At 25.6% G+C, this 13,715-nt stretch overlaps 1 protein-coding gene across 1 annotated transcript; it reads right to left on the bottom strand.

The window, feature by feature from the left end:
* Positions 1-2,921: 2,921 nt before the first annotated feature.
* LOC122509316 (proline-rich nuclear receptor coactivator 2-like) lies at positions 2,922-13,709 on the bottom strand. The gene is made up of 2 exons (XM_043623276.1): positions 12,855-13,709; positions 2,922-9,678 (listed from the first exon to the last, which is right to left on the bottom strand). Exon 2 carries the CDS (start codon positions 9,606-9,608, stop codon positions 9,174-9,176), a length of 435 nt encoding a protein of 144 aa, XP_043479211.1. The 5' UTR covers positions 9,609-9,678; positions 12,855-13,709; the 3' UTR covers positions 2,922-9,173.
* Between the last annotated feature and the right edge of the window lie 6 nt (positions 13,710-13,715).

The raw sequence follows: 13,715 nt of genomic DNA, 5'->3' as shown, positions 1-13,715 counted from the left end.
CAGCTTTTGTGATTCGGTTTTTCTTTCTTTCCTTTCAGAATTCTCGTTTCTTTGATCCTTTCTCTGAGAGGGGGGAAGGGAAACTTTCCATTTGACTTTTTCACCTTTTGGTTCGTGGAAGATGATGGAACTTTTTCTTTTCAATTGCAGACTCGAGGATCAATAGCACCTTCTCCCTTCTTTCCTAACCGTTGTGTGTCCATTCCCCGATCTCTCGGGTCTTTCAATTGTTACGAAAAAAAATTGATCTTTGGAGAATTTTCAAACGGGATTTTATTATTGAATTTGATTTTTTTTCTGAAGATGTTTTGGAATTGGTCAGGCACGCCCTACGCAAACACGACGAGTACAACTTGTTTTCCGAAAAAAAACAATCGGATGCGATTTACTGGCACAAAGGGAGCAGATGTCCTCTCGTTCTTACGCTTTGCGAGCCTTTCCTTCACGTTCGCCAAATCCTCCACTTCCATCTTCTTCTTCTTCTTCTTCTTTTTCCATTTCTTCTGCATCTTCTTTTCTTCTTTCACTTTACAATCACTTCCCTCCCACTATTATTTTTTGTTTCATCTCTTCTTTCACTATTTTTTTCACTTCTATTTTACTTTTTTTTACCCCTAACTTTCATTAGCACTTGTTAATTGTTTCCTGTTCATCTTAACTTCTGATATAACTTTTTTTTTAATCATTTACAAAATATCTATATCACCCCGGCTACATTAAATATTTGTATGCAAAGTTCGTGCTCTTTTTTTTTTAATAGTCTCTTGGACGCATTTATTATTTTTGCGTCATGAACGCACACTTACAATTGTTGGAAAAAAAAGGAAAAAAAAATGTCGCTTCGTTTTAACAATCGCTCTTTTATTCGTGCATTATTTTTTCTTTTTTAAAGTCTTATTCGATTCATTGCATTGCGTCCGCTTGACCATTTAAGAGATTAAACGGAAATCACAGTGATCGTAGCTTAAAACATAAGGCTAAATTCTATTTTTCTTTCAATTTTCACATACGCATTGACAAACACACAAAACATGCATACATTTACACAATATTATAATTTGCTTCTCTCATTCAAAAAAATTTACATACTCGAGGAATTGCCTCATTATCCGAAAAATTCATCATATCTCGTCTTTTTTGTTTTGTTTTTTTCTTTCATTTTTAAATCAAAAAATCAAATTTCTGCTGCTTTCTTTTTTTTAAATCTTTCATCCTCGAAGGAATCAAATTTTTGTTTATCACACTTCTTTTCGGAGGAAAAAAAAAGAGAAAATTGCATTTTTTTTCTAATATGGGAAAAAATTATTTTCCTTATGAGAAAAAATTATTTTTCATTCTTCTGTTTTATCGGAAAATAAAAATTTAATTGTTTTAACAGAAAGAATATAATTTTTTTTCAAATAAAATGTTAGAATATATTTTTGTTCTTATTTTTGAAAGAAAAAAAAATTTTCCAAAATTGTCGATGTAAATTTTTTCTAACAGAATGAATATAATTTTTTTTTTAAATTCAAAGTTAGAATAAATTTTTTGTTTCTATTTTTATGAAAGAAAAATTTTCCAATCGCTTTGTAAGTAAAAATTAGTAATTTTAATTTTTTCAACAGAGAGAATATATTTTTTGTAAAGAATTTATTTATTTTTAGAATTGTTTAGAATTTTATGTTTTTTTACCAATTTTTTCGAAATCGATTTTCAAATTAATTTTCAATAGAATTTTTTTCAATTATAATTCTTTTTTCGGAAAATAATTTTTTCCAATTCTATCATTTTATTTGGAATTTTTGTTTTCAATTGTAATTTTCGTTTGGAGAATAATTTTTTCAATTCTATCATTTTTTTTTTAATTTTTCTCAATTCTTTGGAATTTTTTTATCAATTGTTATTTACGTTTGGAAAATAATTTTTTCAATTATAATTACGTTTAGAAAAAAAGTTTTTCAATTATAATTTCTATTGGAATTTTTTTTCAATAGTAATTTTTGTTTGGAAAATAATTTTCTAAATTATATAATTTCGTTAGATTTTTTTCAATTGTAATTTTCGTTTTGAAAATAATTTTTTCAATTCTAATTTCGTTTCAATTTTTTTTTACAATATTAATTTCCGCTTGGAAAATAATTTTTTCAATTCTGTTATTTTATTTGGAATTTTTTTTCAATCATAATTTTCGTTTCGAAAAAAATTATTTTCAATTATAATTTCGTTTGTAAAATTTTTTTTTCAATTCTATAATTTTATTTGGTAATTTTCGTTTGGAAAATAATTTTTCAATTATAATTTCGCTTGAAAAATAATTTTTTCAATTATAATTTCGCTCGGAAAATAATTTTTTCAATTATAATTTCGTTTGGAAAATAATTTTTTAATTTGCAATCTTTTTTCTCAATTATTTTAAGAATTATTATTAATTAACGAACTTATTGTAATTCATTATAATTAATTAATGTACTTTATTGTACTTAATTATAATTAATTAATGTACTTATTGTACTTAATTATAATTAATTAATTAATAAAAATTAATTCTTCAAATAAAATGAAATAAAAATTATTTTCTGTTTCTTTTTTTTTTTAGAAAAAAATGTAATTATTCTTGTTTTTTCTCTCGAAGAATTAAATTGTTTATGTATTCGTCTTCTTAGTTTTTTTTAAAAATATAAACAACTACCATTGTCGCTGGTAACAAATATATAACTTTAAAATCGCAAAAAAAGAAACAAACTATAGGAAATGCCTCGTACAACTTACAATATCTGGGATTAACATTTTGTCAATAAACATTTCGTTAATCAATTATAATTTTTGCTTTAAGAGCAAGATATAAAAAACGAAAAAAAGAGAAAAAAAAGTGAATTACATATCTTAAAAGTGTATACATAATACGTGTAACTTAATACAGAGAAGAAAAGGCAATTATAGCTTGAATGTTTGACGTTCCAATTTTCTATTTTCGGACCGAAGTATTTTTTTTTTTTAAATTTTCCATTTCTTTTTTTTCACCACTTGTCCATTTTATTGAGAGCGTCAAACATTATAATGGATACAAAAAAAAAATACAAAAAGAGCACATTTTCAAATAAATTGGCTTTTTTTTACATAATTTGTTGGAGAAAATAAAGAAAATATGCCCTTTTTCTTTGAACAAGGAAGCACTCTGTCGGTTTGTTTCACGCTCACATACACAATACTTTCACAATCATCGTACTATTTTAACACATTTTTATTTTCAGTTTTTTTTTTTGTTTGCTTTTGTTGTGATAAACATATCTTTTGATATATCAAGGTACATAATCGAATCTCGATTTTTTTTTTTATTTCTCTTAAAATAATCAGTACGATTTTTTGCTGAACGCGCAGCAGAATTTACGACGGACGAGAACGCAACTAGTCCGCAACTCTTATAATATATAAAAAGTAATGTTTTTCTTATTTTTCATTCCGAAAAAAAAGAAGAAACCCCGAAAAATGATGTTAAGATAGGAGAGCCAATTCTTTTTTTCAGAAATATAAATATATATTTATATAAATATATATTTATATATATTTATATTTATATATATATATGTGTTGAAATCAGTCACGTCTTTGGGAACTCACGCGATTTTATTTTTTTCCTTTTCAATAAAAAATCTGCAAACTTTTAAAAAGGTCGCGTGAACTCACAGAGCGTTATACTAAATGAATTAAGAATATATATATATTTTTTTTTAATAATAAAAAAAGAAAAGAAAAAAAAGGGAGATTTAAATCGAACACAATGAACCACCGATTTTATTGTTCAAAGTCTTTTTTTCTTTAATTTTTCATTTAGAGGAATTTTTTTCCGATAGACTCAATAAAATCGGTCGTACAATATTTTGCGTCTCATTCAAATTAATTCCGAAATGATATTCTCTATTATAAAATACAGTAATATCGACATTTATAGAATTATAACGAATCACAAAAATGATAAAGCTAGATTTTTTTTCTCACAGTTAGAGATAATATCTAAAAAATTCTTATTGACTTACATTAAAATGTCAATATTAATTCTAATCGGGGTTTAATATTTGGAAATTAACGAATCGATTAAATTAATATTGACATTTTTTTCTCTTCCTCTTTGGAAAGAAGAAGTATTTTTTGTTTTTTTTTTTGTTTTTTGTTTTTTTACGTTTACTCCCTTTTTTTCCCCAGCTGTAAACTCGATTCTAAATTTAAGGCTTAATCATTTTATAACGGATGTGGTATCGCGCTTTTGTTTTTTCATTAATTATTTGTATGCTGGCTCGTATGAGTATGACATATTGTTTGTGTATTTTGTGTCCTGGATTATTCTTATACTATTTTATTTTTATACGAAAAATGAGAAAAATGAGAGAAAAAAGCTGCAAATTTGCAACTGGACAGATTTATTCGATCGCCTCATTTTGCACAAAGTGAAAATTTTCCTTTAATTCGAATAAAAAAAATTGTTATTTTCATTTACATAAAAAAAAAATTAACTTTCTCTCTATGCAAAAGAGGGAACGAGCATTATTGGCCTTATTTCCGATGTGCTTCAATAATCCTTAATCTAAAAATAAGACTAAAATTAAAAAAATATTTTCAAATTCGAAAAGAACGGAATAAAAATCAATTTTGCCGAAAAGAAGGAAATTTCGTTTCTTTTGGTCCTCGATTAAAAATAAACTTGTTTTTTTTTTTTTTGAAAAAAAATTGAAATTGATTTCAATTTGAAAATTGATTTTCCTGCTTTTTTTCATTTAAAACTTATAATAAAATTGAGAGAATTGCATTCAGTGTGAAATATTTATGTACATATTTTTGTATTTTTATAGAAATAGAAAAAAGAAAACGAAGGGAGAAGATGAACTCTGCGATGAAGAGATGATAACGACCTTGTTCCAAATTCTGGTTTGGTCGTGTTTTATTTTTTTGTATTTTAGAATAAAAAACGCTATTCCCCGATTGGCATTTTAGGATAATGCGCGACTTTTCTTTTTTTTTACAAAACCATGTTCAGTTTTTCGCGCCAAAAAAAATAATTTTCTTTTTTTCTGATCGAAAAAGTTTCTTTTTCTCTCATTGAAATAATAGAAAATCATTTTTTTTCGCTCCTTTCTTTTTTTTTTTGCAAAGAAAAGGATCAATTGCGACGATTTTTTTTTGTACGTTACGATATCACATTAAAAAGTGCCGATCGATTGGGGGGGCCATCGAAAATGCAAATTAAAAAATTTTACTTTCATTAAAACATTTCATTTTTTTCAACTGTACGATTTTTTTACCGAAAAATTATTTATTTTTTGCTATATTTTTTCCGAATGACCCAACCATTCGTCATCGCATTTGTAAATCTAAAATCCCACTTTTAGAAAGAACAATGATCGCTGAAAAGCAGAATTTTGATTTGAATATTTATATCGATAAAAAAAAGGGAAATATTCTGTGTTTCAACGTTCATTGTTAATTATTAATTTACAATTTGTTTTTGTATCAATAAACATTGTTAGTGTCGCGAATCAATAATATTGCTCGTTTTTCTATACTTGGAAATATCATATTATGACCTTACATTCGACTGTTTAAAATTATTATTATTGTACAATTATTAATTACTTTTTTTCCTATTATTAATCATGTACATATTTTATTTATTTATATATATATATAATATATATATATGCGCATTGTGTATATAATATACATAGATCAGTAATTAATTAAAACTTATTAGTACCTATAGAGTCATCATCACAGCTAAGATATATTTTTTTTTTCTTTCATCGTTCGACCGATTGATTTTTCTCCTTTTTCCCTGATTGTATTAATTAATATTTTTTCTTTCTTCAAAATAAAATGTCATTTCTTCAAACGACTCGATTTGTTTTGAAATTAAAAAAAAGATTTCATGCAAATGAAAAGGAAAATAAAAAAAATGTTAAGATACCCGTGTCGCTGACGTTAAAGCGCGTGTCATTTATTTACAAAATAATTAATACTGATAAAAATTATTATCTCGACCAATTGTTTATGTACAGAATTTCCGGACAAGAATTATTTTCAATTTTTTTTTATATATTGATACAATCATATCGATATAAAAAAAATGATTTTGTCTGAAAAATTTGAAAATATTGAAAAAGATTGACAAAAATTGAAAAAAAATTCTTTCTAGTAAAAATTTAATTTCGATTTTTTTTAATTAACACAGATTGGACTAGTAAATTTAAATCGTAAGCAACAAAATTTCAGATATATGTAACAATTATTGTAAATAAATTTATTTTTACTGAAAAAAATCCGTATTTCAAAAAAACAACGTCACTGGGATTTTTTTTTCTTTCTCAATCGTCTCGGAGATAAAAATCTGTTAAAATCTCCTCACATCGAATATTTAGATTAAAAACTATAATTTAACATTTCTATTCGAAATTTTATATTTAAAACTAATTAAAAAGTATTTTTTTTCTTTCTTTTTTTTGTAATTGGCAAATAATTACAAATTCCCTCTCGCAGTAACTGATTTGCAAATAAAATCATCAGAATTTACGAATCAATTACCATTTAAATAAAATTAGATAACACGCAATTAAACAAGAGATCTGAATACTGGCTAAAGAATAAAAAAATAATCACCGGTTTTTTTTTACTCTCTACTTAAAACGAACGTCTCAAGTACAATACAAAAACATTTTCATTTATTGAAAAACGTGACGTTGTCAATTGATTATACAAATTTTTTCTTTTTTGAGATTTCAATTTCTTTCGACTTCAACAAAGTACAATTATCAATTTTTTCATTGCTGAATTTTCTTTTTCAATAAAATTTTTTAAAATAAATAAGAAATAAATTTTGTCAAAAGAAAAAATATAAAAAAAGTGAAATAGATCTTAAGTCTATTTTTTCGGTACGTCTCTTTAAAAACAAAAAAAAAATTAATTTTAAAAAATAAAAATGTTTCGAAAAATTGAAATTTACGGGAACGTTTAAATTTTTACGTATTTTCCTAAAAAAAATGAAAGTTCTTTTCGCACAAATTGATATGTAATTTTGAAGAAGTCGTCATTTAGCAAAAAATAAAAAAAAATACTTGAAAAATGAAAATCTGCAAATTTTGTCCTTTGGATTAAATCAATCAAAGTCTTGATCCGTGATATTCAGATACTATAGATACCATTTTAAAAATTCCTCTTTTCAAAAACTAAAAACGAGAAAAAAAAAAACTAAACGTGATTTTACTGCATGACTGAATTATTAAACGAGAGTCTAAATTTCATAATCTTGACAAATTTTTACACAATCCAAATATTTCTCAATTATACCCAAAATCATAAATTTCCCTTCACATTCATTTCTTAAATTCAAACTCACATATACTCAAGCCAATCACAATTTTTAAGAAAAAAAAAAAAGAGAAATGAAAGCGACTTGCGCAATTCATTTTTTATTATAATTATAAACATCAAGATAATTATAAATATCGAGATAATCATAAACATCAAGATTATAATTATAAGTAGTTATAATTATACAATATCAAGATTATTATAATTATAATATTTTCAATAATAAAAACTTACAGATTAAAAAAATAAACATTGATTAATTTTTTTTTTTGATCACTAAGCGATATAAAAAAGAAATAAATAAACCAAAATATAATGCAACCCATGCATTAGAAATTCTAAACGAAAATTTATACCACTTTTAAGTAAAAAAAAAAAAATAATACATATATCATAAATGTAAATCGCTTTTGAATCATAATAATAATTAATTGGAAACAAAGAAACAAGTAACTTGTTTCTTTCCTATTGAGCAAATCAATCTTCATTTCGAAAGCCGCGGAATTTAATTGCTATTTTTCAATTTATTTATGTTTTATCATTATTTCAATCTAGAGAATAAAATATTTTCATCGATGGTCCTGATAGAAAAATAATAACAAGAAAAAATATATATCTCAATATTAAAAATATAATTAAATCTCCACAAATTTTCCCTTCAATTTTTTCGAATCAAAAAAAAAAAAAAAAAAACTATAATTGCAATTATAATTTGCGATACCAGTTCGCTTCGTGGGAACTTGGGAAAAATATTCGCGATTCAATAAAATATTTCGCTTCAACGAAAATGGATTTGCTCAATTTTTAATCATAATAATTTTACTTAGAAATATTATCACCCACAAATTTATATATTCAGACTCACATGGTCAGATTCATTTTCATTCGATCAATGATTCGTTCGTCGTATCAAACACGCCAATAAAAAAAAATAATCTCACGAAGATGTTTTTTTGTTTAAATACACCGATTTGTTTAAATTTTTTTTAGAGAGAAAAAGAGAGAGAGAGAGAGATACTTACAAAGCCACGAAAAAAACTTAAAAAAAAAACAAAGTCTTTGATAAACGAAAATAAATTCATCCTCCCTTCGATTAGTGCAAAAAAAAGGAATCAATTTCATGAAATCGAATGCAATTTTTTCAATCAATGTTTGAAAAAATTGATAAAGTCAGGAGAGAAAAAAAAACGTGTTCAAAAGATCGTCCGTGGGGGGGGATTTTTTTTTTTTTTTTTTTGATAATTAAAAAACGGTATTGAAGCGCATCGTTTAAAAAACCCATTGTGCAGCTTTGCGCTTATCTCTCGAAATTCTTTGAGTATATGGACTTTTTTCTGGTTTGAAAAGTCGATATACTTTTTTTTTATCACGGCGTGTGTGTGTGAATGTGTTTCGTTATTATATGATAATCTAAAATACATATGTATACAGTTTTTTTATACAGGGCGCGTAGATTCATTAAATGTTTATTACACATCGAAAGGTAGTTTGACGGTAGACGTTTTTTTATCGCTGGGCTTTTTTTTCTCATTTGCAATTATAGCAGAAACGTGTATCAAAGTCTGTAGTCTACTTTTTGTTTTTTATAGGAACAGGGTTTTTTAAAAGCCTAAACACGACGTACGCACGGAACACATGGCGCTAGCACCCTCTTTTTTTTATCCATTTTAAAAATTGATTTTTGAAAAATTTTGCTTTTTCAATCATTAATTAATTGAATTAGATATTGATTTGTCCAAAGTCCATTTTGGGTTACTATACCTGTCTCTACTCCTCCGGGGAGACGGAGACGCCACTCGCGAACCATGCATTATTGTTGTTCTTGTTGTTGGATATCAAGCCTGAACGTTTAAAAGCATTTTGAGATGATCGTTGATATTATAGGAACGTCCAGAATTGTGGCATGTGTCCATTATACTCATCCAGTGACTTGGCGGTTTTGGAAGGCTCGCTGGCGATGGTGGTTCTGAGAATTTTGCTCCTGCATAAAAACTATTCGTTGGACTGCCACGTGGACTTTCAGTTTTCGTCGGTGATGTACGTATTAGATTATTATTATTGTTGTTGTTGTTAATGTTATTATTATTTCGCGATGAAAACGGTGGACTGCAACTTAATCGTCCTGGAGAACCCTTTGAGCGTCCTCCTCCACTTGGAAATATGAAGGTCGTTTTTATTAAGCCACATCTCTGGCTATTCCTCTTTCCTCCTGTGCTAGGCGATCCCTGCCTCTCCACTTTATCGTTCAACTTTGGCGTTGAATTCGTCATGGCTCACAAAATTTTGACTGCTTTTTTTGTTATTGCGCTCCTTCTCCCATAAAACACCAGATCTTCCCGTCTAGAAACAAAAATACAAATCTGCCAAATTTTGATGGAAAAAAATTCACAAAAAAAAAAATTCTCAAAGAAAATTCTTTCAAGTGGAAAAAATAGTTTCTCCTAAAAATTAAAAATAGAATAAGGACTTATGTCCTTATTCTATTTTTAATTTTTAGGAGAAACCATCTGTATTTACAGGTTGGTCACAAGTTTTAGTTTAATGATCCACAAGTTTTGAATATTCAAATGTACGAAAAATTGTTATAAATTACTGTTCGCAATAAAAATTAAAAACTTCAATTTTACAATTAGAAACTTTATAATTTATTTTTTTTATAGTGACAAAAAATTATTGTACCTAATAAATATTTAAATTGAAGAAGAAATAAATAAATTTCGTTCAATTGAACGTTCTGCACTTTAGGATCATTCAGTTTATCGATTTCCCTGAAAAAATTTTTTTTATATAGGAAACTATGAAAGTTTATACGGAAAATGAGTAAAATTTATGAATTTTAATAATTTCTGAAAATTACAATTATAATCCTTACTGAATTAAATTATTCTCTACGATTTACAACTGAACTTCAGCTCTAAATCTAAATTGTTTTAAATAATTTTCCAAAAGTTCTTCTGGAATTCAATTATTTAAATACAAAAACTCAATTTTTTATATTAATAAATTGTAACTTTCCATGTTTTCTTCTTAAATTATTAAATTATTACTATTTAGAAAAATAATTAAACTCTCAAGAACAATTATGATAAAATTTTTGATAATTCTAATTAAATATTTTTTGAAAAATTTAATTGAATTTTTTTTTAAAATAATGGAGTTTCTTTAAAAAATTTTCAAATAATTGAATTTAATGAACAATTTCTTTCAAGTTCTTCAAATAATCGTGTTTGTTAATAATTGAAACTATAAGCATTTAATTATTGAATTTTATAAAAAATTTTATAAAATAATTGAACTATTTTGAAAAATTTTATTAAAAGTTAAAAAAAATTGAATTCATTCATTAAATATTATAAAAAATGTATTAAAAATAATTGAATATTGGCAAAGGATTTTACTATTTACAAATATAATTGAATTTTTTTGATGAATTTAAAAAAATTTTAGAAAATAATTGAAATTTTGTATAACTAATTAAGAAAACAATTGAATTTTTTCGTGAATTTTTTTGAAAATAATTGGATTTTTGGAAAGAGTTTTGCTATTTATAAAAATAATTGAATTGTTTCGAAGAATTTATTAAAAGTTCAGAAAATAATTAAATTTTTTCGAAGAATTTATTAAAATTTTAGAAAATAATTGAATTCTTTTGTAGAATTTTATAACGAATTAATTAATTTCTTTCTTAATTAATTAAGAAAAAAATTGAATTCTTTCCTGAATTTTTTTTTTTTTTTGAAAATATAATTGAATTTTTGCAAAGAATTTTACTATTTATAGAAAAAATTGAATTGTTTCGAAGGATTTATTAAAAGTTCAGAAAATAATTGAATTTTTTCGAAGAATTTATTAAAATTTTAGAAAATAATTGAATTCATTTGAAATTTTTTATATCGAATTAAAAAAAATTGAATTCTTTCCTGAGTTTGTCTATTTGAAAATATAATTGAATTTTTGCGAAGATTTTACTATTTACAAAAATAATTGAATTTCTTTAAAGAATTTTTGTATAATTTAAAACAACTAATTAATTTTTTGATGAATTTTAATAAAAAATTTTGTTAAAAATTTTAATGTTATTTTTTGTATGTATTTTAACTTTTGTAAATATGTAATTGAAAATATTGAATTTAATAAAAAATTAAAAGCTAATTTTCATTTATAAATTTACATTTTAAAGATATTTTATTAAAATTTTTGATAATTCAATTATTATCAAAATTTGCAATTTAAAATACTTCAAAAGTTGATTTTCAAAAATTGGAACATATTACATGAGAAAAATTTATTATTTTCAATTAAATCTTTGCAAAATTTCAATTATTCAAAAAGGTTTTTATTATAGATATATACATATTTGAAAAATTTAATCATTTTAAAAAATGATTAAAAAATAGTTTTTGAAAGATTTGCTTACCTATAGTTATTTTTCTCTGTATAAAAATCGAAATAAGTTGCATTTTACACTAAAAACATTTGGTATTCTGTTGCAATATTTGAAAAAAATGTCGATAAAGTCGCAATTTTTTAAAATAAGTTGAAAAAGTCTCAATTTTCTTAATTTCCATGATAAATAATATTTTTTCTTGTCATTTCCATGAATTTACTGACAAAAATTTTGATTTCCTGACATTTTCTTGATTTTACAAACAATGTGACCACACTCAAATAGTTTCTCCTAAAAATTAAAAATAAGGACGTAAGTCTTTATTCTATTTTTAATTTTTAGGAGAAACTATTATTTCCATACCTGTATTTACATACAGAAAAAAATTCGCACTGGTGAAAATCGATTCTAAAGGTTATTCACTCGTGAAACGTCACGAAAGCGAAGATTGTGATATTAAAATTGCACACTTTCGAGAAATCAATAACCCGATGTTTATGTAAATATTTAGAAATTCGAAAGCCGACTTTGATTTCTTTTTCTGTTTTTAATTTTTCAAAAAAAAGCTGGAAAAACTAAACGATTCGAAACAATAGATATTTATTTAGAAAACAATTACTTCTTTTTCTCTTTATAAAAATAAATTTAACTGAAAAGTGAACAAATTTTCCCAAATCGAAATATCTCGACATTTTTACATATTCTCGGTATAAAAAAAATGTTTTCTCTAAAAAAATATTTCTTTACACGAAATAATATCTTTCGTAACGCAATAAAAAAACATATGGAACTAAAAAGTATGTTAGAAAGGACAATATTAGAAAGTTCCCACGTACGTCTTCAAAGAATCAATGGATATTTTTTTTTGTTTTCAAAAAAACGAATTGAAAATTATTTTTTCGATTTTCAGATTAAAATGTGTATTTTAATTTCTTTTTTTTTATTTAATTAATGTTTAAAAGAATGGTTATAACTTTTTGAAAAAAATAAACAAAGGTTATTGACAGAGCATATATATAGGCAAACAAAGACGCTACAGTGCACTCGCCCGTTTGTGAACTCGTAAACGAGAAATCAGCCTCTCCTTTGTCTGTACAGGGAACAAAGTGAAATTTTTTCGAAAACTTACCAATTTTGATGGTCGGGACACGTTTTTTGAATGTTGATTCTCTTGAAATCTCGTTCCTTGACCGGATTATAAAGCGATTTTAATAACTGCGCAATAATCTAGTTATTCAGGACACAAGAGAGTAAGGGGAACGCGGAGGAGAGCTTGGTGGGGTTACTCCGTGAACCTCCTGTTCCACAAGCGCAATGCTACCTCGGCCTAGATGTTTCTATTTTTCCAACAGTCCTGCTTCTACTGTTAATTTGCGAATTTGACCACATTCGGTGACCTTTGGTCACCTTTTTTCTCACACTAAAAACACCCCGAACAAACGCCCTGGCGACTAGACTCCGTCTCTCTTTTTTTAAGCACAGCTGGAGGCACAAAGATGGTGGACGCGACTTGATGTTTTTTGTTTTTGTCTCGCAAACGACAGGAACCGTCAACCTATTTTCTTTGACTACAATTGTCCTTTATTTTTATTTTTTTTGTTTGTTATTTTATACACTGCGAAACACGTAACAATTCGAGTTATAGAATGACGCGAATTTTCCAAAAAAATACGTGACGCACAAAATTCAATTTTTCTCCGGTACTCGCAGGCTCGAGTAACGGGTTTTTCTCGCCTTTTTGGATATATTTCAACTTTCTAATCATGAAATTGAAAAACTTTCTTTCCTGACTTTTGTATTTTTAACTCAATTGTTAATTTCCGTATTCTTTTTTTTTATACAACACAACGGCCCGTTATAAACCGCAGTCGGAAAAACCACACTCTCGGTCGACGAGTACGTCCTTCCTCTAGCACTTTTCTCTGTCTTGTGAAGGTTAAAGTTTGCGCAGGTTTTGTTATGCTTTGTGACAGCTTCGGAGCAGAAGTTC

This window comes from Leptopilina heterotoma, unplaced genomic scaffold (assembly GCF_015476425.1).
Source record: "Leptopilina heterotoma isolate Lh14 unplaced genomic scaffold, ASM1547642v1 Lhet_60, whole genome shotgun sequence".
NCBI lineage: Eukaryota > Metazoa > Arthropoda > Insecta > Hymenoptera > Figitidae > Leptopilina > Leptopilina heterotoma.
The sequence above is the reverse complement of the archived record's forward strand: the minus strand, read 5'-3'. Positions and strand labels throughout refer to the sequence as shown.

Coding starts and splice junctions, on each gene's coding strand:
- LOC122509316 (XM_043623276.1), bottom strand. CDS start 9,608: ATGACGAATTCAACGCCAAAGTTGAACGATAAAGTGGAGAGGCAGGGA.